This window comes from Staurois parvus, unplaced genomic scaffold (assembly GCF_062004578.1).
Source record: "Staurois parvus isolate SC_StPar_1 unplaced genomic scaffold, SC_StPar_1.0 ptg000530l, whole genome shotgun sequence".
Classification (NCBI taxonomy): domain Eukaryota; kingdom Metazoa; phylum Chordata; class Amphibia; order Anura; family Ranidae; genus Staurois; species Staurois parvus.
In genome coordinates this window covers 1,729,691-1,754,179 of record NW_028318326.1, presented here as the reverse complement: position 1 = coordinate 1,754,179, position 24,489 = coordinate 1,729,691, and the positions used below count along the sequence as shown (strand labels likewise).

The window sequence follows — 24,489 nt, the reverse complement described above, 5'->3', positions numbered from 1 at the left end:
CCCAGTTTTTCTTGACACTCTATTGGTACAGTTGTGTCTGGCCGGCTCAGTCCTGCAATATTTTGAGCTCTAACACGGAATTTGTATATCTTTCCATTGGTCAGACCAGTGACAATACACTCCGGTATAGAGACAGTCTTGAAGTTGATCCAGTCCTCTGCCCCATCTTCCTGATAGTCAACTACAAATCCAGTGATCTCAGAACCACCATCACGGTCTGGATAGTTCCAAGCAAGAGATACCTCAGTCTTGTCTACATCTACATGATGAAGGTTCTTTGGTGGCCCAGGCGGATCTGAACAATAGATACAAATGTTTGTAACATTGCAAAAATCACAATATTTCTAGTAGAATAATTTTAATTTTTAAAAAGACAAATTTAACACAATACTTACAAATTGGATCAATGGCCTTTATTGGTTTTGGTGTTTCAATGTAAGAACTTCGTCCATATTGGTTTTCTGCAGCAACTCGGAACATATACTGTGTGCCTTCCATCAGGTGTTTGGCCATAATACTGTGTTTCTTAGATGTAGTTGAGATAGGCACCCAACGAGGATTGGCAACATCACGCTTTTCAACAATGTAATTGGTAATAACAGAGCCACCATTGTCCTCGGGTTCTTTCCAGGTAAGATAGCAAGAATCTTTCCTAATTTCACTTACTTGTAGATTCCTTGGTGGACCAGGTTTATCTGAAATATAAAATGTAAACTTAGTTAATACTTATTCTTTATTACTTTATTTATTTGAATTGATGAGACATAACATCACTATATCTTACCAAGTACAATAACTTTTACTTCAACAGTCTTAGAGCCTGCTTCATTTTCTACTGTGAGAGAATAAACCTCTGCATCTTCCTTGACACAGTTGCGAATTTCAAGCTTGCTTCCAACAGGTGTGACCACAATATCAGCCTTTGTAGGCACTTCTTTGTCTGCCTTCTTCCAGGTGACTTTGGGGAAAGGCATTCCTTTGATTACAGCACTGAGTGCAATAGTGTTTCCAGCTTTAACTTGTTGTTCTCGTGCCATGTTAGCATCAATTATCAGCTCAGGAGGTTCTGTAATTAACATGTATGTGTTAGTATTTTAAAGCACTATAGGAAATTTAACAGCTAGTTGTTTCATTTAAGTTAAGATCTCACCGAGTCTGTCTTTAACTTGCACTGGGTCTCGGACATAGGCAGGTTCAGATTCCCCAGTAGAATTCACTGCCTTGATTCTAAATTTGTATGTGTCACCTTCTGTGAGTCCCACTACTTTATGTTTTGTATCAGGACAGCCATCAGGGGCATGGTTAGATTTCTTCCATTCCTCCTCACCAACCTTTTGGTATTCAACAAGGTAACCAATTATTTTGCCTCCACCATCGTGCCTTGGAGGGTGCCAGGACAGATCAACTGAATTTTTGGACTTGTCAATGGCTTCTGGGTTGACTGGAGGGCTTGGTTTCACTAAAAAGGAAAATAGAAATTTGATAACAACATTTTAAATTGTTAATTTAAAATTGTAATGAAATAGTTTTAACAGATATAAAATTACATAGGTATCTTGTAAAAAGTATTTTAAACAACTGCAAATGCAGTTCTTATTCAGTCATGTTTTTTGGGGTAAGTAGATGTGTGAAAAACTAAAAAAATGTGACACCTAAACATTTCCAAAGAAAATGTTAGAAACACAAATTATAGTTTGGTTGGCTGAAATAATAACATTATTCTCTTACCTATTGGATCATTGACGAACACTGGTTTAGATGGTGGACTTGGATCACCGACACCAACTTCATTCTCTGCTGATACTCTGAATTCATATTCACATCCCTCCAGAAGGTCTGTTACTCTGACTTGTGTGTCTGGATAAATAGGCTCTCTTGATACTTTTGTCCACCTGTTGGCCATAGTTTCCTTCTTTTCTACAATATAGGCAAATATAGGTTTTCCACCATCACGGGGTCGATTCCATAAGAGTAGAACAGACTCTTTCGTAACTTCTTTGACAAGTGGTTGCTCAGGTGCCTCTGGAACTCCTACACAGAATAAAAATTAATTTAAGTAAAATTGCATTATATCTTCTGATATAAAAAATTATATTATATTAGTACATAAGCGAATATTAATGATGTAAATGGTAACATACTGAAGCGATCCTTGGCCTTCATTTCATCTGACAATAGAGGATCACTGATGCCATATGTATTTTCTGCACAGATGCGAATGATGTATTCCCTTCCTTCAATCAGTTTGGGAACCTTGCAGGTTGTTTTGGTGGTTGCTGAAGTTACAGGCATCCAGAGATCTCTGTTAGTATCTCTCTTCTCAATGACATAGTTGGTTATTGAACTACCCCCATCATCAAGAGGAGGCTTCCATGAAACAACCATGTGGTCTTTATGAACCTCATCAAACATCACAGGGCCAATTGGGGGTTGTGGACGATCTAATAAAAACAAAAGGGAGATACAGGAAAGCATTTAGCGGAACAATAATTTTCAGGTAAACTTGCTTCATAATTTTATAATGTGTTTTACATAATATTTGATGTGTTATTCTTACCAACAACAGTCACTTCACAGAGTCCCTTTCTCACTCCAGTGCTATTTTCAACAATCACCCAGTATTTGCCTGAATCTTCTCTTACAGATTTAAGAATTCCCAAGCAGAGTGTGTTTGGAGTGGTCTTGATCTTTGTGCGATCATCTTCCTTAACTGTTATTTCATCTTTGAACCAAGTAACCTTAGGAGCTGGTTTGCCTGTGTACCGACCAGTCATTGCAAATGCTTCTCCAACTCTTACAGTCAGTTTATCTCTGAAATCAAGTTCAATTGTTGGTGGAGCTGGCAACCAAAGAAAAAGAAATATTAATCAAAAAAATTCAAAGCAATTTTTTAAAATAAAATTAACTAAAAGAAGACATCATACCTAGTTCATCTTTGCAAGTAATTGGCTTAGTGCAGAAGGACGGTTTGCCTTGTCCAACAATGTTGACAGCACTGACACGGTATTCATATGTGTCACCTTCCTTCAGACCATCATGGACATATTTCCTTCCTAGCAGCTTTTCTTTTGTGGCTCTATAAAATTTGTCTTTGCCAATAAGGCGGCATTCCAGTATATACATTGTGATATCAGATCCACCATTGTATTTGGGAGGATTCCAGCTTAGGCTTATTGAATCTTTTGTAACTGCAGTTACTTGAAGATCTTCAGGACGCTCAGGTACAGCTATATACAAAAGAAAACATCATGTTACATTTTAAGGTAACAGAAGGAATAATTAAAAAACAAACAAACAAACAGTTTTGCTAACTTACACATTGGTTCTTTAATAACAATTTCTCGTTGAGTCTCGACAAATGGACCCATGCCAATAATATTTTCTGGTGCAATACGGAAGAAGTAAGCCACTCCTTCTATAAGTCCTTGCACTACTGCATTTTGCCTTGTTACATTGTATGTCACGGGAGTCCATCCTCTACGATCTGCTTCACGTTTCTCAATTATATAATTTGTTATTGTTGAGCCTCCATCATCCTCAGGAGAGAACCATGTCAGCTTACATGAGTCAGTTGTTAGATTTTCAGTCTGGAATGGCTGGCAAACTGGTCCAGGAACATCTGCAAAAGGAGAAATGAGAAGTTTCACGTCACTGAAACGTTACTCCAGGAAATTATGTAAATTTCATAAATTTTATATCATATAAATAAAGGCAAAATTATTTACATGTGATATTATAATGCCACTTACAATGGATAATGCACAAATTGTAACACAAACACAACTTTTTTTTTTTTAACTGCAACTTACCTAATACATCTACAATGATGGTCTTTCTTCTTTCACCACCAGCATTCTTGGCAACCAGAGTATACATGCCTTGGTGACTCCTCAGGCATTTCTTAATGACCAAAGATGAACTGATAGCTGTTGTTTCAATAGCAGCCTCTGGGGGCAAAGGTTTTTCATCTCTGTTCCATGTAATTTCTGGAGCTGGTTTTCCCGAAACATAAGCTATGATTCTGATTACTCCACCAGCATGAACAACAATTCTGTCTTTTACACTGGCATCCAACTGAATGTCAGGTAGAACTGTAAACATTGAAGAGAAGCAGTTGACAGGTCATTTCACTAAGAAATTGATATTGCATATTGATTTAATAAATGTAGTCATTTAAAAAAATCAAACCAAATAAAAAATATTGACCATGTCACACATAGGTACTGTAGGTTTTTCAAGTTAGATACCTGTTCTGTCTTTGGCTTCAATAACGTCTGTGACATCACCTGGTTCCCCAACACCAGCAGCATTAACAGCTCTTACTCTGAACCTATAGAAGCTTCCTTCTTTCAGTCCAGGCACAACAAACTTGGTTCCTCTGATTTCTTTATCTTTGGCCTTTAAAAATGTAAATGTCAATTAACTGAGATATTCTAATAGTTATAGTTTAATTTATTCCATGCTTTCTTAAAATGCCTTCAACTAACCTTTTCCCATTCCTCCTTTCCTTCTTCCTTGTACTCCACAAAATATCCTGTAATTGGAGACCCACCATCTTTAGAGGGTGGAACCCATTCTAGGTCAGCAGTAGACTTTGTCCAATCAGTAACTTTTGGAATTGGTGGTCCAGGTGGAGCTATAAAAAAGATTATATATACACGTATAAAAATATATTTTTTGCAAATAAAAAACAATAGATATCTGCTAAGAGTAAGTGCACTCACATATTGGGTCTCTTGCAGTTATAGGATCAGATGGCAGACTTGCAGGTCCAACTCCAGCTGCATTAATAGCTAGCACACGATACTGATAATCACATCCTTCAATGAGTCCTGTAACTTTGTAAGAAACTCCCAGAGTCATAATCTTGATTGGATCACGGTTTATTCTCTTCCATCTCTTTCCCGTAGTCTCTTTAAGTTCCAGCCAGTAGCCTGTCACAGGTGAGCCACCATCATATTCTGGCTCTTCCCAATTGACAGTCATAGTATCTCGTGTAACACTGCTGACTGATGGCTTTTCACATTGTCCTGGAACAGCTATAAATACAAAAAATTCATATGTTATGGAAACATTATTATCACTATCTATTATGTGGCAATTTAAAGGATATGTTCACCTTTCAAAGGTAGAAAATTGTGCATTTATTATTTTTTTTATTGGAGTCTGCAGAGCATTGCAGCCATGATCAGCAGATTGTGGGTGCAATGCCAGGCTCCTGCACAGTCTTCCTCCAGCGTTGTGCCCATATCCCCTTACGAGCTCTCTGTTAAAATGCTAAAGGAAGAATGAATAAACTATGGGCGTGCTGACCAGTGCCCTCGCAGTCCATTCAAACTACATGACTGTCTGCCACGGTGGTAGATGGTACTTGAAGTTTCTTTATTCACAGATTGCTGTTTTCAAAAAGTGATAGCGGGTGCGAGGAGAAGATCAACTACCTGCTGTCACAGAGCAGGAAGCGCTGGTTACAGGAGGCAAAGGAGCATGTTACACCCTTAATATGGGTGTAACATGTAGCATGCTTCTAAAGGTGAACTTAGCCTTTAGGGGTAATAGCATTTTAGTCAGATTCAGCATTCCTTTATTTAAATGCTTAGGTAGTTTCTATTCCCATTGAAAACGTATTGTAGTTGGACAGTAAAACTGGTTTTGGAGGGAACACTGCTGGATAAAAGAAGAGGACACTTGCAACTGTCTGTGCTCTATATGCATGCATATGCAGGTGGTCAATGACTGAAGAATGCATCTGGTCATTAGAATTCCAAATTCCCTGATTTTAAGTATTTTTTCATTGATTGGGTAGATGAATATTACTTTGTTAGATACTTGAAGCAGGATATATATATAGATTTGGTTTGACTGCGTGTTAAATAGTAGCATAGTTGACAAGACTGAATAAAGACACAGGCCCATCCAGTTCAAATTACTGTATATTTGTATGTGTGTGTAAGTGCCACTAAGGATTCCCAATAGTTACATACTGTAAATAATAAGCATGTATCATTTATACCTATGTAATTGGAATCTTTATTATTTTTAATTTAGTAAAAAAAAATCTCTTTATCTCTTTAGAAGTGTAAATGCCTAATCTATCTGAAGAACACTATACTCCATAAGACAATTATGGACTAACCATGGACAGTTATGATTGCATTAAAATTAATCTGTGCATAGAATGCCCAAATAATAATAAACTTACAATACAGGTTTCTTGCGGTTTCAGGCTCACTGTCAAGTGGAAGACCAACTCCATATTTGTTCTGTGCCATAATACGGAACACATATTCATGACCCTCAATCAGTCTTGGTATTGTGTAGATGCATTCCTTAGCTTCTTTAGTTACAGGAGACCAAAGTTTACGATTTGCTTCTCTCTTCTCAATAACATAATTTGTAATCTTAGATCCTCCATCATCTTTTGGTGGGAGCCAAGCCAATGTCATGTTCTCTGCTGTTATTGCTTCAAATTTAATTGGTCCCTCTGGTGGTCCAGGGCGTCCTGTTAGAAGCAGGAAAAAGAGTGTTTCAGATTACTTTATTAAAACCTAAGAACCGGATTTAGTAAAATGGTAAATGAGCATCTTTGTTAACTTTTAAGAAACCAAACTTAATTAGATATAATGTTGAAAACATGTTTCTGGTTGAATGCTGAAGCATACAGGACATCATAATTGTTTGAACTAGCATTAAATAAATAGCTAACTTTGACATTTGTGGCAAAAACAAATACTAAAAAAAACCATTAAAAGACTGTAATTACCAAGTACATTCAATCTCATTTCCTTGGAATCAGCTCCCAGGTTGTTCTCAGCTGTCAGAGTGTATAGGGCTGTATCTTTTCTACGAGACTGGTGAATTACCAATGTGCAGTCATTTTCACCAACAACTTTGTTAACATGCTGGTCATACTGCACTGGTAGTTTGTCATCTGGCTTGTTTGGAGGTGCTTTGTACCATTTCAGTGTGGGGAATGGGCAACCCTTAATCTTGGCCAGAATGGTGATATCTGTTCCTTCTTCAGCTTCCAAAAATTCTTTAAGCTCAATTGCAGGAGGACCTATTGAAAGCGAGTGAAACAATAGCAATAAATAGCAATAGCAATAAATATACAATAATTGTATAATAATTTGCATATTAAAATTGCAGATTAATTTGTTTCACTACATACATGTCTGGTCTTTCACAGCTACTGGGCCAGCAGTTGAAGATGGTTTGCTATGTCCAGCTTCATTCACAGCTCTGACACGGAACTCATATTCTCCACCTTCCTTCAGGTCTTCAACAATGAATTTTGTTTCTTCTACATCCCGTTTGTTGCATTGCTTCCAGGTTTCTTTGCCTTCTCCACTTGGATCCCAAACTAAGCGTTCAATGATGTAATGGGTTACAGGTGCCCCACCATCATTCTTTGGTGGCTTCCAAGATAGTGCCACAGAATTCTTTGTCACAAGGCCAACCTTTAGTCGGGTTGGTGGTTCAGGTGGATCTATAGAAAAAAAACCACAAACTACTGTCAAATTTACACAACAAAACCAAAAGAACTGTCAAGTTTAAAAAATGCCAGTATGCCTACATTTGTAGAGACACAAGGCATTCAAAATCAATGAACAAAGTTGTAAATGTAATATCTTACATATATTTTATTTATACTTACGGATTGGATCTCTTGCTCTTGTTCTTTGAATGGTTGCAATTGGAGGTCCAGTGCCAAATCTATTTTCGGCTGTTACCCTGAAGAAATATTCCTGTCCATCAATGAGGTCAGGTACAGTAAATGAAGTGCCTGCACAGTCGGTAGCAACCTTGCCCCATGATTTTCCTTCCACTGTCTTCTTTTCAATGATGTAGTTCCTAATTCTGTCTCCACCATCATTATCTGGGGCTTTCCATGTGAGTTTAGCGGTAGATCTAGTTACATCGCTAACTTTTAGATCCTTTGGTGGCCCAGGAGCATCTGTAATTTAAAGTATTCATTAAATATACCTGCCTGAAGGCAAGATGACAAGCACTGCATATTCATTGTCACAATGTTCACACTCTTCACAGTTTATATAATCTTACCCAGAACATTGACCCTGACATTGACAGTTTTCTGCCCAGCTTTGTTCTTGGCAGTGATGCTATATTTTCCAGAGTGTTCTCTTTTACATGCAGGAATGATAATAACTGAAGTAGTGTCAGTTGTTTCAACCTGAAGAAAAAAATCAGAACAATTTAATCTTTCTTAGTTTTAAAATGTAAATGTTATACTTTTAGATAAAATATGAAAAACACTAGAAATAACAAATACTAAATAAAAATAAAAACTACATACCTGTGAATCAACTGGAATGTTGTGGATTTGATCCTATGTGGGGGAAAAAAAGCATATAAACTTCAAGCATGTATATGCAAAAACCAGTGAGCAAATAGTTGTATGCCGATGGTATAATAGCTGATAATCTGTTGCAGTAGAAATTTAACTGATAATTGTTAGTGTGGTTGAATCTCATAATGGCTTCTTTTCTCCCTCAAACTCCAGTGGTGCCAGAATTGGCCCTTCTTTGTGGCCTTTTGCTTAGTTAAAACATGAATTGTTGAGGGAAAGTCTAGCTGTTTTCTTGTCAAAAACAAAACTAGCAGGTTATTTAGTTTTTTTAGTGCCAACCCAAAGTTGAACTATTACTTTGGGATCCAGCCTTCAAATCTGTTACATTTCTTTAATTAAAATTTTCTTTATATAACCCAACTTAAATACACTATTGACAAGTAATATCTCTTATAGTAAGATTATTTATTAGAAATCCTCTACTATGTTTTTGATTATGGCAAATATATCCAAACACATAGTTCTATTGATAACGTTTTCACACAAGATTCACACATTTTTCTATTTGGATTCAATTGGAAAAAAATGTGTGAACCTGGGCGAAAGTTGTGTTTATCTTGTTTGAAAACATTTATAAATAGGCCCTACAGTATCTGCATAGATTCACAACAAACATTTATGTGAGGTGGATGGTATAGATTTTTTTCACTTTGTATATCTCTGAATTTATTTTTTACCATTTAAAAAAAATTACTTTAGTTTTAATTTATGTTTTGCCAGTATAACAAGCTGAACTGCTAACTTGTTATAATGTATGTGTTACATTTAGAAGATGGAATGAAGGTGGAAGAAGGTGGAATGACATTGTAAAACAGGGTATAAGGAAATGGGGGCAAGAAATAAAGTAATTTATAATAAAATCCACTTCTGGGGCTCATTGTGCCTTATTTTACCTTAAGTTCTTTCTGTGCCACACCGTCAAACTCCCAGGAGGTTTTAGGTACAGGGCGGCCTCTGATGATGGCAGAAATTTTGATTTGGCTACCAGCACGACAGTTCAGATAGTCTTGTGCCTTCAGATCAATTGAGATATCTGGCTCCTCTGTGGAGGGGTAAATAAAACACACATTTAACGTTTATGTCCACTTTTGCAGTCAAATTGGCATAATACCTAGGTTATATTTGTTACATGTTACTATTCATATAACATATAACTTTAAAAAAAAAATAGCTACTTACCAATTTATTAACTTTAGAAATCCACTTGGCATACCCCTTCTAAATAATGTTAAAGAAGGAGCTAGGGAGTTATGTTTACCACAACTAACTATGTCTGTTTTGTGCTGGCAGATCTTCATTATCATTTGTAAACTAGATGTGGACAGTGTCTGTCTAAACAATGGGTTAAAAATCTCAAGGCTTGGGTGGCACATTGTATGTTCATGCATTAAAAAAACAACTGTCCCTACATCTGTCCCCTAATTGCACATTGCAAGCTATTCTGAACAACTGGTGCCTACAGAGTCTCATGTACAAACCTTCTCCAAAGAAAAGCTAAAAATGTAAGAAATATTTTTGTTTATCATTTTTTAGGTATGCTGTATAAAGGGGGACACACAGCAAACTTATAGTGAGTGTTTTTCAAGTTTGACTGTAAAAGAGGAAATACACTTTAGGTTAATAATATGAAACAAAATAAGGTCCAGTTATTATGTTTATTGTACCTTGTATTTCCTTCACAGGTATTTCTCCAGTTGCAAGGCTGGGCTCAGATTCACCAGCGGAATTAACTGCCTTAACTCTAAATCTGTATTTCTTGAGTTCTTGGAGGTTGGGGACCACACATTCACATGTGGGAAAGAGCTTGTCAGGTTCATTGACATTCTTCCATTCTGAGCTGCCTTCTTCCTGCATTTCAACCAAGTAGCCCTTGATTGGACTGCCTCCATCTTTTTCTGGTTTCTTCCAGGCAAGAGACACACTGTTCTTGGTTTTGTCTTTCACATCTGGGCAAGAGGGAGCACCTGGAGCAACTGTAACCAAAAACACAAAATATATTTTTAAAGATGTGTTTTGTATTTTTTAATGTGTTTGATGTGATATTTTATAACCATTTTTAGTACAGCATACTTGAAAATTGTTTCAAATCAGCCCTATAATTAAGGGCTGGTTCACACAACCAGCAGGGGAAATGTTCAGTTTTCCTCTGCAGGCTAGTGTCTGTCCTAGGCAGGCTTTGGAGGATGGTGCCTTGTGTTTTTACAATGCGAGGTACTGTTGTCCCCTATTTTTTTTTCACTTCTGGGCACCACAGTATTTAAGAGAAATAAAATGGATTACTAAGAAAATAATATTTTTTAATTCATTGGGGACATTCCATCCAGTAGTAAGAAGGTCCCTGTTTCTTATTTACTGGAGCCTGAACAGAAAAATATAGTGGTTCCAAAGCATGTATATTAGATTTTATAAGCATTGCAGCAGAAGTGTTAAACTGCTGATTTTTTTTCCCATGAAAACCACAGCCCTACTGAAATTTTCATCGCTCTGTAATATTTCATAGGCATGATTCAAAAAAAAAAAACCCGGAATTTAATTTTTTTCTTTAATCTCCTAAAAGTGCATTGTTTTCAGCTATTATAACCTCTAAAGCATCCACTTCTTTTATATTTGAACTCTGAAACTAAACTGTGTAGAAGTCATAGTATATTGGTATTGCTGTTAACCTAATTATTTAAATAAACTGATTTTTTTTCAAAAGCATTTGACAGTAGATAAATAGAAATTTATGTAGTGATCTAAAGAGATGTATAGAATTTTACAAATGTATGTGTTAGAGTGTTACAGATTTTCAACTCATACTTACAGATTGGATCAGCAGCCAGAGCAGGATCTGATGGCTCACTTGGGGGGCCCACTCCAGCAGCATTGATAGCCATAACTTTGAATTGGTATTCCACACCTTCAATCAAGCGCAGTACATTGAATTCTAGACCTTTCACAGCAGGTTTAGTGACTGGTGCTCTGTTTACACGCCCCCAATATACTCCTCCAACTTCTCTCTTCTCCAGCCAATAGCCAGTGATTGGAGAGCCCCCATTGTCCAGAGGAGGTTCCCAGGATACCAGCATAGAGGACCTGGTGCAGTCAGACACTTTAGGTTTCTTTGGAGGTCCAGGAAGGCCAAATGGATCCTTTATTACCACCTTGTCAGACAGGCAGTCATCACTGATACCATATTTGTTAACTGCTCTAACACGGAATTGATATTCTCCATCAGTTGTGAGTTTCCAGATCTATAATAAGAAATAATTTGCCCAATTATACATTTTTCTCAGCATTATAAAAATTAGGTTTCTTTGTGTATAGTACCCTATTTACTATAATATATATATTAAACATTGTAGAAAAACATTAGGTAGCAAAAAACTTACTATCAGCTAACTGGCAAATGCAAGCAGCAGCTGGCAATATACAGTGAAGGAAATAAGTATTTGATCCCCTGCTGATTTTGAATGTTTGCCCACTCAAAAAGAAATGATCAGTCTAAAAATCGAATGGTAGGTGTATTGTAACACTGAGAGACAGAATAGCAACAAAAAAATAAAAAAAAATGCATGTCTAATAAATTATGCACTGATTTGCATGTTCATGAGGGAAATAAGTATTTGATCCCCTATCATTCAGCAGGATTTCTGGCTACCAGGTCTCTTTCATACAGGTAACAAGCTGAGATTAGAAGCAGTCTCTTACAGGTAGTGATGTTAATCTAATTTTGTTATCTGTATAAAAGACACCAGTCCACAGGAGCAATCAAACAATAAGATTCCAAACTCTCCACCATGGCAAAGACCAAAATGCTGTCCAAGGATATCAGGGACAAGATTGTAGAGCTACACAAGGCTGGACTGGGCTACAAAACTATCGCCAAGCAGCTTGGTGAGAAGGTGACAACAGTTGGTGCAATCATTCGCAAATGGAAGAAACACAAAACAACTATCAATCTCCCTAGGTCTGGTGCACCATGCAAGATCTCACCTCGTGGAGTGTCAATGATCATGAGAACAGTGAGGAATCATCCCAGAACTACACGTGAGGATCTTGTCAATGATCTCTAGGCAGCTGGGACCACTGTCACCAAGAAAACAATTGGTAACACACTACGCCGACAAGGATTTAAATTTTGCAGTGCCCAGAAGGTCCCGCTGCTCAAGAAAACACATGTCAAGGCCCATCTGAAATTTGCCACTGAACATCTGAATGATGCAGAGGAGGACTGGTTGAAAGTGTTGTGATCAGATGAGACCAAAATTGAGCTCTTTGGCATCAACTCAACTCGCCGTGTTTGGAGGAGGATGAATGCTGGCTATGACCCCAGAACACCATCCCAACTGTCAAACATGGCGGTGGAAACATTCTGCTTTGGGGGTGTTTTTCTGCTAAGGGGACAGGACAAGTGCACAGCATCAAAGGGATGATGGATGGGGCAATGTACCGTCAAATCTTGGGTGAGAACCTTCTTCCCTCAGCCAGGGCATTGAAAATGGGTCGTGGATGGGTGTTCCAGCATGACAATGACCCAAAACACATGGCCAAGGCAACAAAGGAGTGGCTCAAGAAGAAGCACATTAAGGTCTTGGAGTGGCCTAGCCAGTCTCCAGACCTTAATCCCATGGAGGGAGCTGAAAGTTCGAGTTGCCAAATGTCAGCCACCAAACCTTAATGATTTGGAGAGGATCTGCCAAGAGGAGTGGGCCAAATCCCTCCTGAGATGTGTGCAAACCTGGTGGCCAACTACAGGAAATGTCTGACCTCTGTGATTGCCAAAAAGGGATTTGCCACCAAGTACTAAGTCATGTTTTGTGAAGGAGATCAAATACTTATTTCCCTCATGAACATGCAAATCAGTGCATAATGTGTTAGACATGCATTTCTTTTGAATTTTTTGTTGCTATTCTGTCTCTCAGTGTTACAATACACCTACCATTCGATTTTTAGATTGATCATTTCTTTGTGAGTGGCAAACATTCAAAATCAGCAGGGGATCAAATACTTATTTCCTTCACTGTAGTTATTATCATAATTTGAATGCTTTGTAGTGGCTTTAAAAATATTGAAATAATGAATAAACAAAATTTAAATGAGGACTACTTATTACTATGGATATATACCAAGAGGATAAGGATGACCAATCTGTTATCATAAATTATCAACTTACGCCATATCTTCTGTCAACTACAATGTTGGAAACCTCTTCCCATTCTGACTTCTTCTTGCTTGCATCTCGCTTATCAATTATATAGTTGGTAATTTCACTTCCACCGTTATCTAATGGTGCATCCCAAATCAAGTAGCAGGATTCAGCTTTGATGTCAGTCACTTGCAGGTTTCTTGACGGTGAAGGACGGTCTAGTTAAATAAAGTAATTAAAAAAAGTTTTATAAGAGAAAAAAAAAAAAATTTGTTTATAGAAACTGAAATAATATATTTACCAAAGACCTCCACATTGACAGAACGGTTTGCAGCTCCGAGGCGATTTGAAGCTGTAATTGTGTAGGTTCCCTTATCACTCCTTTGGGCACTGGGAATGCTAACCTCTGATTTAGCATCAGTTCTTGAAAGTTCTTGTTTTTCAATCTTCATAGATGGTGGTACCTTTTCAATAACTACCTCATTTTTGGACCATTCGATCTTTGGCATTGGAAGACCACTGATTTCCGCTGGGATGTTGACAGGTTCTCCTGCCTTAACTTTAATGGTGTCACCTCTGACAGCCAAGCGAAGAGTAATAGTAGGGGGAACTAGGAAGGAAATATTATACTGAATGACTATTTGTCAAATATTTTAATTACATTTAAGATTATTTTATTATAGCAATATATACATCTATTTGCAAAACATGTGAATATGTAACTTGCGCATTTTCATTTATCACAATATGTGACAAAGATACTGAATTATCCAACTGCCAATGAATCATGCAATTCATGGATTTTGATTGACTTTATCATGACTGTGTTATTCTCCACAGATTAGACAGACCAACAAAAAAATAAACATAATAGCAAACTTCTACTTTGGCTATAACTAACTACAGTGTATAGCTCTAATTGTAGGATATACCTTCATCATCTTGAATAACCACGTTGAGAGGCAGAGAAGGTTCACTTTCACCAATATCATTGACAGCTTTGGCACGGAATTCATACATGTGCAGTTCTGCAAGGTTCTCTACTAAGAAGGAAGTCTCTGGAACCAGCCTTTTATTGCATCTTTCAAACTCTGTGGCATCATGTCGTCGTTTTTCAATGATATAGCCTATAATAGGGCTACCACCATCATTACGAGGAGGTTTCCAGTCCAGTGTGACTGATGACTTTGTTCTTTCAGTGTAGGTGAATCTTTCTGGTGAACCAGGAGGACCTACAATAAAAAAAAATGCTTGTGAGGTATTGTTCAAATACAAAATAAAGTCAATCTAACATTCACATTGTTGCTGATGGTAAAAATATGACTGTTGTAAAGAAAAAGATTCCTATTTTATTTTACCTTGTGGATCAACAGCAAGAATTGGCCCCAATTCCACAGGTGGACCCCAGCCAAACTTGTTTTTACAAATGACACGGAACATATATTCTTGTCCTTCTAGAAGACCTGTAATGTCACACTTAGATCTTTCTGTATCAATTGGCTGTCTCCAAATGTGCATTTTGGCATCCCTCCTTTCGATTATGAAGCCTGTGATGTCGCTACCACCATCATCAATAGGATCAGACCAGTTAAGTAAAGCCATCTTTCTGTTAACCACTACAGGTTTTAGCTCAGTTACTGGCCCAGGGACATCTGGAAAACAAGAACAATGTAAGCAATGTATCATTGTGTTAGCTTATCTTTTCCAGCAAAATGAAACTGAATTTCTTACCAAAGATTTCAACTCTTGTTGCAGCATATTTGGTACCACTTTCATTGCTAGCAGTGATAATGTATCTTCCATGGTCTTTTCTTTCTGCACTTGCAATTGTAAGTACAGATGAGTTGCCCTCGTTAATTATTTCGGCTTTCTCTTTGTTCAGTTCTCCCTCTTCTATTGTCCATTCAATTTTAGGTGCAGGACGTCCAAAGACAGTGGCAGGAATCTTTAGAGTCTGGCCAGCCAGAATTTGAATACCATCTCTTACTGAAAGGTCCAATTCAACAACCGGTGGTTCTAAAGTTAAATTAAAAAAAGCTGTGGTTTCATATCTCCTAAGCATGGAATACAGAAAATAATGCTAAATCACCATCATATTTTATTTGCAAGAAATAACAAAAACATACCTTGTGGTTCTAGCACTGTAATGGGTTCAGTTACACCTGGAGGCCCTTCTCCAGCTGCATTCACAGCGCTCACACGGACTTTGTAATCCGCTCCCTCTCTAATACCTTTAACTGTGTATTTGCGGATTTTAATTGGCCTATCTGTGGAGCGTGACCATTCTTTGCTGCCCATGAGCTGTTTGTCAACAAAGTAGCCAGTAATCTCTCCACCACCATTATAAAGAGGAGGATCCCATTCTAACTCAATAGAAGATGAACTTGTGTCCATAATTCTTGGAGCTGGTGGTCCTGGAAGCACTATTATAAAGAGAAAAATATAAGGGGGTAACGAACTACTTACAGCAAAAAAATATTTTTGATTTTGTGCAGTATGTTACTCACATATTGGATCTTGTGCAGTCTTTGGATCAGATGGCACACTGAACTTTCCAGGACCACCTGCATTTTCTGCACACACTCTAAAAATGTATGTAAGACCCTCCAGAAGGCCATCAGCTCGGGTTTCAAGAGCATTGATCAGGTTCCTGTTAACACGAGCCCAATGAGTGCTGTTAATTTCACGTTTCTCAATCCAGTAACCCAAAATTGGACTTCCATTGTCCTTGGGCTCCTGCCATTTGACCAGCATACTGTTGGCTGTAGCATCGTCAAGTTCAGGCTTTTCTGGTGCGTCTGGAGGAGCTGTAGATAAATACAAGCATCAGCTAATTTCTGCTTTCTTGGTAAAAGCATATTTCCTATTTTTTATTTAAATATTATATAAAAATCCCTACTGCAGGAAGAATATGCTTACTAAATGGATCTTTAGCAAGGAGAGGCTGAGAGACACATGGGGGTCCGGGACCAAATCTATTTTCAGCTGTTACACGGAAAATGTATTCCTTGTCTTCAATTAGTTTAGTGACTGGATATTTGCAGTGTCTAGATGTGGACGTCACAATCACCCAGCCAATTTCAGCCTTGGAATTATCCTTCTTCTCTAAGATAAAGTTCAAGACTTCACTACCACCATCATCCAGCGGAGGCTCCCAGTTGCATATAACAGAGTTTTTCCTCACTTCTTCAAATGTAAAATTCACAGGAGGTCCAGGTAAATCTGAAAAGCAAGATAAAAACTGTTATCAAAATTACTATATTGTAATAGAAGGCACTGTACTGGAAGGAGTAACATATGTTAATGATGCTTGTATCAGTCATACTTCAGCAATACAAAGGTTTGCATACCTAGCACATTTACTTCACATGAAGCCTTGGCAACACCATGGTCATTTTCAACCTTTATAGTGAATGTGCCATGATCCCCACGAATTGAGTCTCTGACAGACAGCTCAGACTCTCCTTGTCTGCTGTTGTCAACGGTCAAGCGCTCTGGCAGGCTGAGGTGAAATGGCTCATCTATGACAGCTTCCTTTTTCCTCCTAGGTACTATTTTATCCACTCTCTTCTTTATCTCCTCTGGTCTTATTACCTCGTCATTTCTAAGCCATGTAATTGTTGGATATGGCGAACCAGTGATATGTGCGTTCAAATCAATTTCATCTCCTTGTCTGACTGAAAGTCCAGACTGCAAACTGCCTGAAAGGAAAACTTTTGGAGGATCTGAAAAAAAAAATAAAAAATGTATATATATATTAGTGCTTATGTGGCCTGTTGTATTTTGAGAACTTTAACAAGTTTTCAATATTTCCTTGTCATACCCATGGGATCCGCAGCTTTAATTCCTAGAGTTGCACGAGAAGGCTCACTAACACCAGCTATATTTTCTGCACGTACTCGGTACTGGTATTCTTTTCCTTCTTCCAAACCTTTAACAGTGTAAGACAGAACAGGCACAAGAGAGTCATTGCATCGTTCCCACTTTTCACCATCTTTAGGTAGCTTCTCAACTATGTATCCCATGATCTTGCAGCCTCCGTCATACTGAGGAGGTTTCCAGGTGAGGGTTATGGTCTTTGAAGTTGGATTATGAGTGTCAACATCCACAGGTGGATCTGGGCGCTCTGTAGAATAATGCAAACAAAAAAAAAAAATGCAAAATTATATATATATAATATTATATTATGTACTTTAGTTTTCTACAGATAATCAAAACATGACTTACGCTTAGCATCTTCTGCGATGATGGGGTTTCTGAGTTCAAGATATTCTCCTCCACCAATCTTATTTACAGCTTTGACTCTGAAGTAGTACTCTCCATTAGGTATCAGATCTTTAACATTCCATGTAAGTTTGTTCTCTCCAGACATCACTGGTGTGTATGTTCGTCTTCCAGCTTCTCTGCGTTCAAGCACATAGTGCAGAATAGGAGTTCCGCCATCATATTCTGGAGGCTCCCAAGATACTTTACATGAATTCTTGGTAACGTCATCTGCTTTGATCTCTTTACATTGACCAGGTAGTCCTTTAAAATGCAAGACATAACCTAATTAATATGTTTATTTTTAAACATTTATTAATTTTATTGTTTATAAATCAGCAACCGTTACCTATTACTTTAACATTGATTGATCCTGTGGTTGAGCCTATCTTGTTTTCCAGTGTAATTGTATAGACTCCAGCATCTCCATGAACAACATTAGAAACATCTAGAGTGGCAGAGGTGTAGTCACTCTTGGCGGAAACTCTGTCAGCTATTTTGATTTCTTTACCATCCTTATGCCAGTTGATAGTTGGTGCAGGCACAGATCTGAATGGCACTGGAATAGTAAGTTTTTCTCCTTCTACCACAACTATATCTTGAGTTTTCAAGTCAATGGTTGGGTTACCTGTCAGAAGATCAAAGAAATTATTTAGAAGAAAAGAACTATATTGTTTTTAAACATCAAAAATTAAGTAGAAGAAAATAAACTTACAATCTGGGTCTTTAGCGAAGACATTCTCTGAAATTTCAGATGGATCACTAGCACCGATAGCATTAACAGCTCTGACACGAAGGATATACTCTTTATCAGGGATAATACCCTCTTCAGCTTTGTATTTCAAGTCCTTAATTGGTCGTGAATTGATCCTCATCCACTTTTCAGTGCCAGCTGGGCATGCTTCAACATGGTATCCAATGATAGGGCTGCCACCATTCTTTTCTGGAGGCTTCCAAGCAATGGAGATGTGGTTTCTACTGGCATCAGTAACATGTAGCTCAAGTGGTGGTGATGGGGGACCTTAAAAACAGAAAGAGAAATTTATATATAAATAATAACTTTAAATTCTTACTCAGTGTGGAATTTGACATATCCTGCAGTGCCATTACGCACTTGTTGGGTCTTCAATGGCCAACATGTCTGTAGGTTCACTTGGGTGACCAACTCCGGCTTCATTCTCTGCACGAACTTGGAACTGAACTTCTGTGCCCTCAATAACATCTGTTACTTTGAAATGGCACTCTGGTCCAGTAGTTCTGCCAGCCTTCACCCAACGTGTGGCTAGCTTCTCTTTCTTTTCAATAACATATCTGAATGTAAAATGAGATGATGATTATGCTTTGCAGTATACTTTAGTGGGAAAAACATTCAAATGTGTGTATTTTCCTGATAACTAACCTTTGAATAGGTCTTCCACCATCATTCTTTGGGGCTTCCCATTTCAGTTCCACATGTCTCTTTGTTACATCTACCACTGTGAGTGCATATGGTGGTCCAGGTGTAGCTGGAAAGCAGAAGTGTTTAATAAGATGTGTTTTGTACACAATAATGCAATTAAAAAACTTTTATTAAAGTTAAAATAAAATTAATTATGTGATATAAATATAACAAACATGAGTTAACTTACTAAAAGTATCTTTGGCCAGTACTGAGTCCTCCAGCTCACAATAGTCACTTTGTCCGACTGCATTTTCAGCTGCAACACGGAATACGTAAAGGGAGCCTTCAGACAGAGGGGTCACTGAGCATTTAGTTTCTTTTACAGTGGTGTCTACTGTCTGCCAGCCTTTGCGCCTAACATCTCTCTTCTCAACAATGTAGTTAGTGATTGGAGAGCCACCATCTCTTTCAGGTGGAGTCCATTTAAGATCTGCTGTATTCTTTGTTATGTTAATAACCTCAAGGAAACGAGGTGGAGAAGGTGGATCTAAAATAAAGATTGTAAAACACAAATCATTAATGACATCGATGAAACACTGAATATTTTCAAAATAATAATCCAAAGGCATAAAAATAACCAAGCCACACAAAAACGTTTTCCACTGGTATGAAATGTAAAACTGCAGTATTGAGGGTAACAAAGGAAAACTTACTCAGTCTCTCTTTGCAAAGCACTGGATCACTTGGCTCACTAGGTTCACTTTCTCCAGCCTTGTTTACAGCTCTTACTCTAAACGAATACTCCTGCTTCTCCATGAGGCCTTTCAAAAAGTGCTCTGTGGTAGGGACACCTTCTGCCACTCTGACCCACTCATCGGTTCCTGTCTTCAGCAGTTCAATAACATAGGACTCAATTTTGGCACCACCATCATGCTCTGGTTTCAGCCAGTTCAAGAAGGCGGATGTCTTGGCAACATCTTTAACAGTTGGTTTTCCTGGTGCCCAAGGTGGATCTAGAACACAAAAAATAAAAAGTAAATAAATATACCATAGACTAACTGTAAAAGGTAAGTTGAAAGCATGTTATTGTGTACACTTAAAATAAACATACCAATTGGATCTTTTATTAGGATTGGATCAGTTTCTCTACTTGGTTTTCCAGGACCAGCAAGATTTTCAGCCAGAACACGGAACTGATACTTCTTTTTGTTGGTAAGGCCTTTGACTCTGTTACAAAATAGAATTTCCAGTTCACAAAATTGTTAAACACAGAGTTCTAAATAATGATCTGCAATTATTTAAAATACAGTGCATCCAGAAAGTATCTGCAATTTATTAACAAAAAAACAAAAACACATGTACATGAGTGTTCACAGCCTTTACTCAATACTTTGTTGAAGCACCTTTAGCACCAATTACAGCCTCAAGTAATTTGAGTATGATGCTACAAGCTTTGCACACCTATTTTTGGGCAATTTCTCCCTTTCTTCTTTGCAGTACTTCTCAAGCTCCATCAGATTGGATGGGGAGTTCACAGCCATTTTCAGATCTCTCCAGAGATGTTCAATCGGGTTCAAGCCTGGGCTCTGGCTGGACCACTTCAGGACATTCACAGAGCTGGCCTGTAGTCACTTCTTTGTTATGTGCGCTGTGTGCTTAGGGTTGTTGTCCTGTTGAAAGATGAACCGTCGACCCAGTCTTAGGTCCAGAGCGCTCTGGAACTGGTTTTCATCAAGGATGTCTCTGTACATTGCTGCGTTCATATTTCCTTTCATCTGACTAGTCTCCCAGTTCCTGCTGCTGAAAACATCCTCCCAGCATGATGCTGCCACCACCATGCTTCACTGTAGGGATGGTATTGGCCAGGTGGTGAGCGATGCCTGGCTTCCTTCAGACATGATGCTTGGCATTCAGGCCAAAGAGTTCAATCTTTGTTTCATCAGACCAGAGAGTTTTGTTTCTCATAGTCTGAGAGTCCCTCAGGTGCCTTTTGGCAAACTCCAGGCTGGCTGCCATTTGCCTTTAACTGAGGAGTAGCTTCTGGCCACTCTACCATACAGGCCTGATTGCTGGAGTGCTTCAGAGATAGTTGTTCTTCTGGAAGGTTCTCCTCTCTCCACCAAGAAATGCTGGAGCTCTTTCAGAGTGACCATCGGGTGCTTGGTTACCTCCCTGGCTAAGGCCCTTCTCCCTCAATCGCTCATTTTGGCCAGGTAACCCACTCTAGGAAGATTCCTGGTGGTTCCAAACTTCTTCCATTTACAGATGATGGAGGCCACTGTGCTCGTTGGGACCTTCAATGCTGCAGAAATTTTTCTGTACCCTTCCCCAGATCCTCAATACTGTCTCAGAGGTCTACGGACAATTCCTTGGACTTCATCGCTTGGTTTGTGCTCTTACATGCACTGTTAACTGTGGGACCTTATATAGACAGGTTTATGCCTTTCCTAATTATGTCCAATCAACTGAATTTCTCACAGGTGGACTCCAATTAAGTTGTGGAAACATCTCAAGGATGATCAGTGGGAACAGAATGCACCAGAGCTCAATTTTGAGTGTCATGGCAAAGGCTGTGAATACTTATGTACATGTGTTTTTTTTTCGTTTTTTTATTTTTTATAAATTGCAAAGATTGCAAAACAAACTTCTTTCATGTTGTCATTATGGGGTATTGTTTGTAGAATGTTGAGGAACAAAATTAATTGAATCTATTTTGGAATAAGGCTGTAACATAACAATGTGGCAAAAGTTAAGCGCTGTGAATACTTTCTGGATGCACTTTACTCTGTTTTGAATAAAGTGATTGTGTTCAGCTTGCCAAAGGATGTGTACCTGTATGTAGGATCTTTCACTGGATTCTTGTTGCATCTGATCCATTTTCCTGTTTCTGGATCCTGCCTTTCAACCCAGTATCCCGTAATGGGACTTCCACCATCTTCATCTGGCTCATTCCAGGTCAATGTAACTGCATCTTTACTAATGTCAGAAGGCTCAAGTCGAGTTGGTGGGCCAGGTGGATCTGCAAAAAAGAAACAGTATAACTATTGTGAGATTCTCTATGGTACTAAAAGCTTAGAAGCCAGACAATATCATATAGAAGATCAGTACTTTCTTACCAAATGAATATTTGGCCACCATGGAGAGAGACTGGACTGGCTCTCCAATGCCATACATGTTTTCAGCACTGACTCTGAATATGTATTCCTTAAGAGGTGTCAGTTTTGTAGCCTTATATCGAGTTTCTTTAATGGTTGAAGACAATTTGTGCCAGATTTCGCTTCCTGCTGCTTTCTGTTCAAGGATGTAGTTTGTGATCTTGGATCCACCATCGTCCCTAGGAGGATTCCATGTCAGCACGCAAGATTCATTGGTTATTTCAGAAATATCAAAAGCAGCAGGAGGTCCAGGTTTATCTGAGTACATAAAAGCAAAATTATTATAAAGTATGCTGCAGATCACAAAACGCACATATATTGTCACATATTTTGATTATAAAGTCAAAGATTTGTTAGGGTTTAGACAGAGCATACCTAGAACATTAACCTCAACAACTGCTGTAGCGCGGCCAGAGGTGTTTATGGCTTCAATAATGTAAGTTCCAAAGTCACTTCGTGTACTCTCAGTAATGATAACTGTAGAATGTCCAGGCTTGGATTCAATGTTTATCCTCTTGTCAACTCTTAAAAGAGTGTCTGCTTTGCTCCATGTTATTTTTGGCTCTGGCTTTCCGTTAATTGTGGCAGGTAATTCAATTTTGGTTCCAGCCTTCACTGTTAAACCAGCAAGCAGTTTAACATCCAGGAAAATTTCTGGAGCCTCTGCATGAACAAACAGACAGTGGTATGAGAAATGCAAATACTGTATATACATATAAAGTAATTGTTTTTCACATTGTTTTTCACAATATATCATTAGATACTCATAATTAAACTATTTCATACCTTTGGGATCTGTAGCTAGTATATCATCTGTTATCTTGCTTGGTTTACTGGCACCAAGTCTGTTAAGTGCCTTTACACGGTAGGAATACCACTGCCCCTCTGTAAGATTGTCAACTTGGAACCTATAAAGTGGGGACATTGTAACATTTTAGAATCACCAGTATCAATGCATTGCTTAAAAATGTTCTAAATAATTCTTGTGGCCACTCATTCTTACTTTGTTTCTACAACAGAATCACCACAAATTTCCCATTTGTCTGTGCCACGCTGGCATTTCTCCACAATATATCCCTTAATACGTGAACCACCATCATATTTTGGTGGTTCCCAAGTAAGGAAGATTCCTTTTCCTGTTGGATCTCTTGATTTAACATTTTCAGGTGGGTCAGGAACAGCTATATCAAGAAATGTCAAACAGAGCAGGTTTTAATAAACAGAGAAATATAATATCTAAGTAATTTAGGCAGGTATACTCAGTGTGCCAACACATTACAACTAAATTTAAAAGTTATAAAACAGGCATAAGAAAATTAAATAAACAAGCAACCATTTGTCTAGGACCCTAATTTTACTTGACCACTGCTGTCTTAAACATATAAATATATAGTGTGTATACATCTTTTTTGCTTTAGAGCAACAAATGAACTTCCACCTACTTGCTGGTGCAGACATGTTTACTGGCTCATCGATGTATGCAGGTTCTCCTGGTCCACACTTGTTACATGCGGACACTCTGAAAAGATATTCCTTGCCTTGGATAAGGTCAGAAATGGTGAATTCTTGGTCGATTATATTGTCCATAACCTATAATATATTATAAGTTAGTGATATAGCAATATAGTACTGGTGTATGGAAAATTGTATCATTAGTACTACAGCTATAGCAGGAAGCTGCAGATTAAATATATTACTTTATGTTGTTTTGGGCCTGTGTCGATGAACTGCTTCTCTCCCCATCAAGTGTAGGGAATACAAAAGAAGAGGCAGTAGGTCAAAAGAAGGTTGGAAGCAGGTCAACTGCAGGTCAAATGCACCTGTTAATGAATTCTGAAGTATTTTAGAAGCATCTCAAACTAATGTCAAAAGCAAGGTGCATCTACCCATCGACACAAGCCCAAAACCTGTCAACACAGGTCCTTTATCTGTTTGAAAGTCAGCAATATTTGGACTGGGAACGTTTTGTTAGAAAGCTCTGTAGATAGTCAAATAAAATACACCATTAATACAGAAGACAATACATACCCTAGCCCAAGTCTTGCGGTTGACTTCTCGTTTCTCAATAAGGTACCCAGTGAGAGGACTGCCACCATCATTCTCAGGAGCTTCCCAGGAAAGATTGACAGAGCTTCTTGTAAGATCCCCAACTTTGAGTTCTCTAGGAGCACTTGGATGAGCTAAAATAAAG

At 38.2% G+C, this 24,489-nt stretch overlaps 1 protein-coding gene across 41 annotated transcripts in view; it reads right to left on the bottom strand.

Annotated features, from left to right (window-relative positions):
- The window catches only part of TTN (titin), a 332,717-nt gene that overhangs the window by 72,242 nt on the left and 235,986 nt on the right, over positions 1-24,489 (bottom strand). For all 41 annotated transcript variants that reach the window (XM_089690388.1, XM_089690411.1, XM_089690396.1 and 38 more), the window contains 47 exons: positions 24,327-24,478; positions 23,741-23,888; positions 23,302-23,479; positions 23,085-23,206; positions 22,674-22,961; positions 22,260-22,556; positions 21,976-22,162; positions 20,255-20,370; positions 19,857-20,156; positions 19,391-19,690; positions 19,162-19,267; positions 18,877-19,073; positions 18,478-18,783; positions 18,112-18,390; positions 17,727-18,026; positions 17,323-17,625; positions 16,850-17,224; positions 16,419-16,721; positions 16,007-16,306; positions 15,626-15,922; positions 15,231-15,515; positions 14,858-15,151; positions 14,432-14,731; positions 13,801-14,109; positions 13,527-13,717; positions 11,175-11,604; positions 10,036-10,344; positions 9,265-9,413; positions 8,318-8,350; positions 8,065-8,194; positions 7,658-7,957; positions 7,172-7,489; positions 6,764-7,060; positions 6,203-6,502; positions 4,725-5,039; positions 4,488-4,636; positions 4,248-4,398; positions 3,810-4,091; positions 3,317-3,619; positions 2,925-3,227; positions 2,558-2,839; positions 2,142-2,441; positions 1,729-2,031; positions 1,151-1,459; positions 785-1,066; positions 396-695; positions 2-295 (listed from right to left, as the gene is read on the bottom strand). In XM_089690388.1, coding sequence (XP_089546514.1) covers positions 2-295; positions 396-695; positions 785-1,066; positions 1,151-1,459; positions 1,729-2,031; positions 2,142-2,441; positions 2,558-2,839; positions 2,925-3,227; positions 3,317-3,619; positions 3,810-4,091; positions 4,248-4,398; positions 4,488-4,636; positions 4,725-5,039; positions 6,203-6,502; positions 6,764-7,060; positions 7,172-7,489; positions 7,658-7,957; positions 8,065-8,194; positions 8,318-8,350; positions 9,265-9,413; positions 10,036-10,344; positions 11,175-11,604; positions 13,527-13,717; positions 13,801-14,109; positions 14,432-14,731; positions 14,858-15,151; positions 15,231-15,515; positions 15,626-15,922; positions 16,007-16,306; positions 16,419-16,721; positions 16,850-17,224; positions 17,323-17,625; positions 17,727-18,026; positions 18,112-18,390; positions 18,478-18,783; positions 18,877-19,073; positions 19,162-19,267; positions 19,391-19,690; positions 19,857-20,156; positions 20,255-20,370; positions 21,976-22,162; positions 22,260-22,556; positions 22,674-22,961; positions 23,085-23,206; positions 23,302-23,479; positions 23,741-23,888; positions 24,327-24,478 — 12,072 coding nt within the window. The remainder of the gene's footprint in view (position 1; positions 296-395; positions 696-784; positions 1,067-1,150; positions 1,460-1,728; positions 2,032-2,141; positions 2,442-2,557; positions 2,840-2,924; positions 3,228-3,316; positions 3,620-3,809; positions 4,092-4,247; positions 4,399-4,487; positions 4,637-4,724; positions 5,040-6,202; positions 6,503-6,763; positions 7,061-7,171; positions 7,490-7,657; positions 7,958-8,064; positions 8,195-8,317; positions 8,351-9,264; positions 9,414-10,035; positions 10,345-11,174; positions 11,605-13,526; positions 13,718-13,800; positions 14,110-14,431; positions 14,732-14,857; positions 15,152-15,230; positions 15,516-15,625; positions 15,923-16,006; positions 16,307-16,418; positions 16,722-16,849; positions 17,225-17,322; positions 17,626-17,726; positions 18,027-18,111; positions 18,391-18,477; positions 18,784-18,876; positions 19,074-19,161; positions 19,268-19,390; positions 19,691-19,856; positions 20,157-20,254; positions 20,371-21,975; positions 22,163-22,259; positions 22,557-22,673; positions 22,962-23,084; positions 23,207-23,301; positions 23,480-23,740; positions 23,889-24,326; positions 24,479-24,489) is intronic.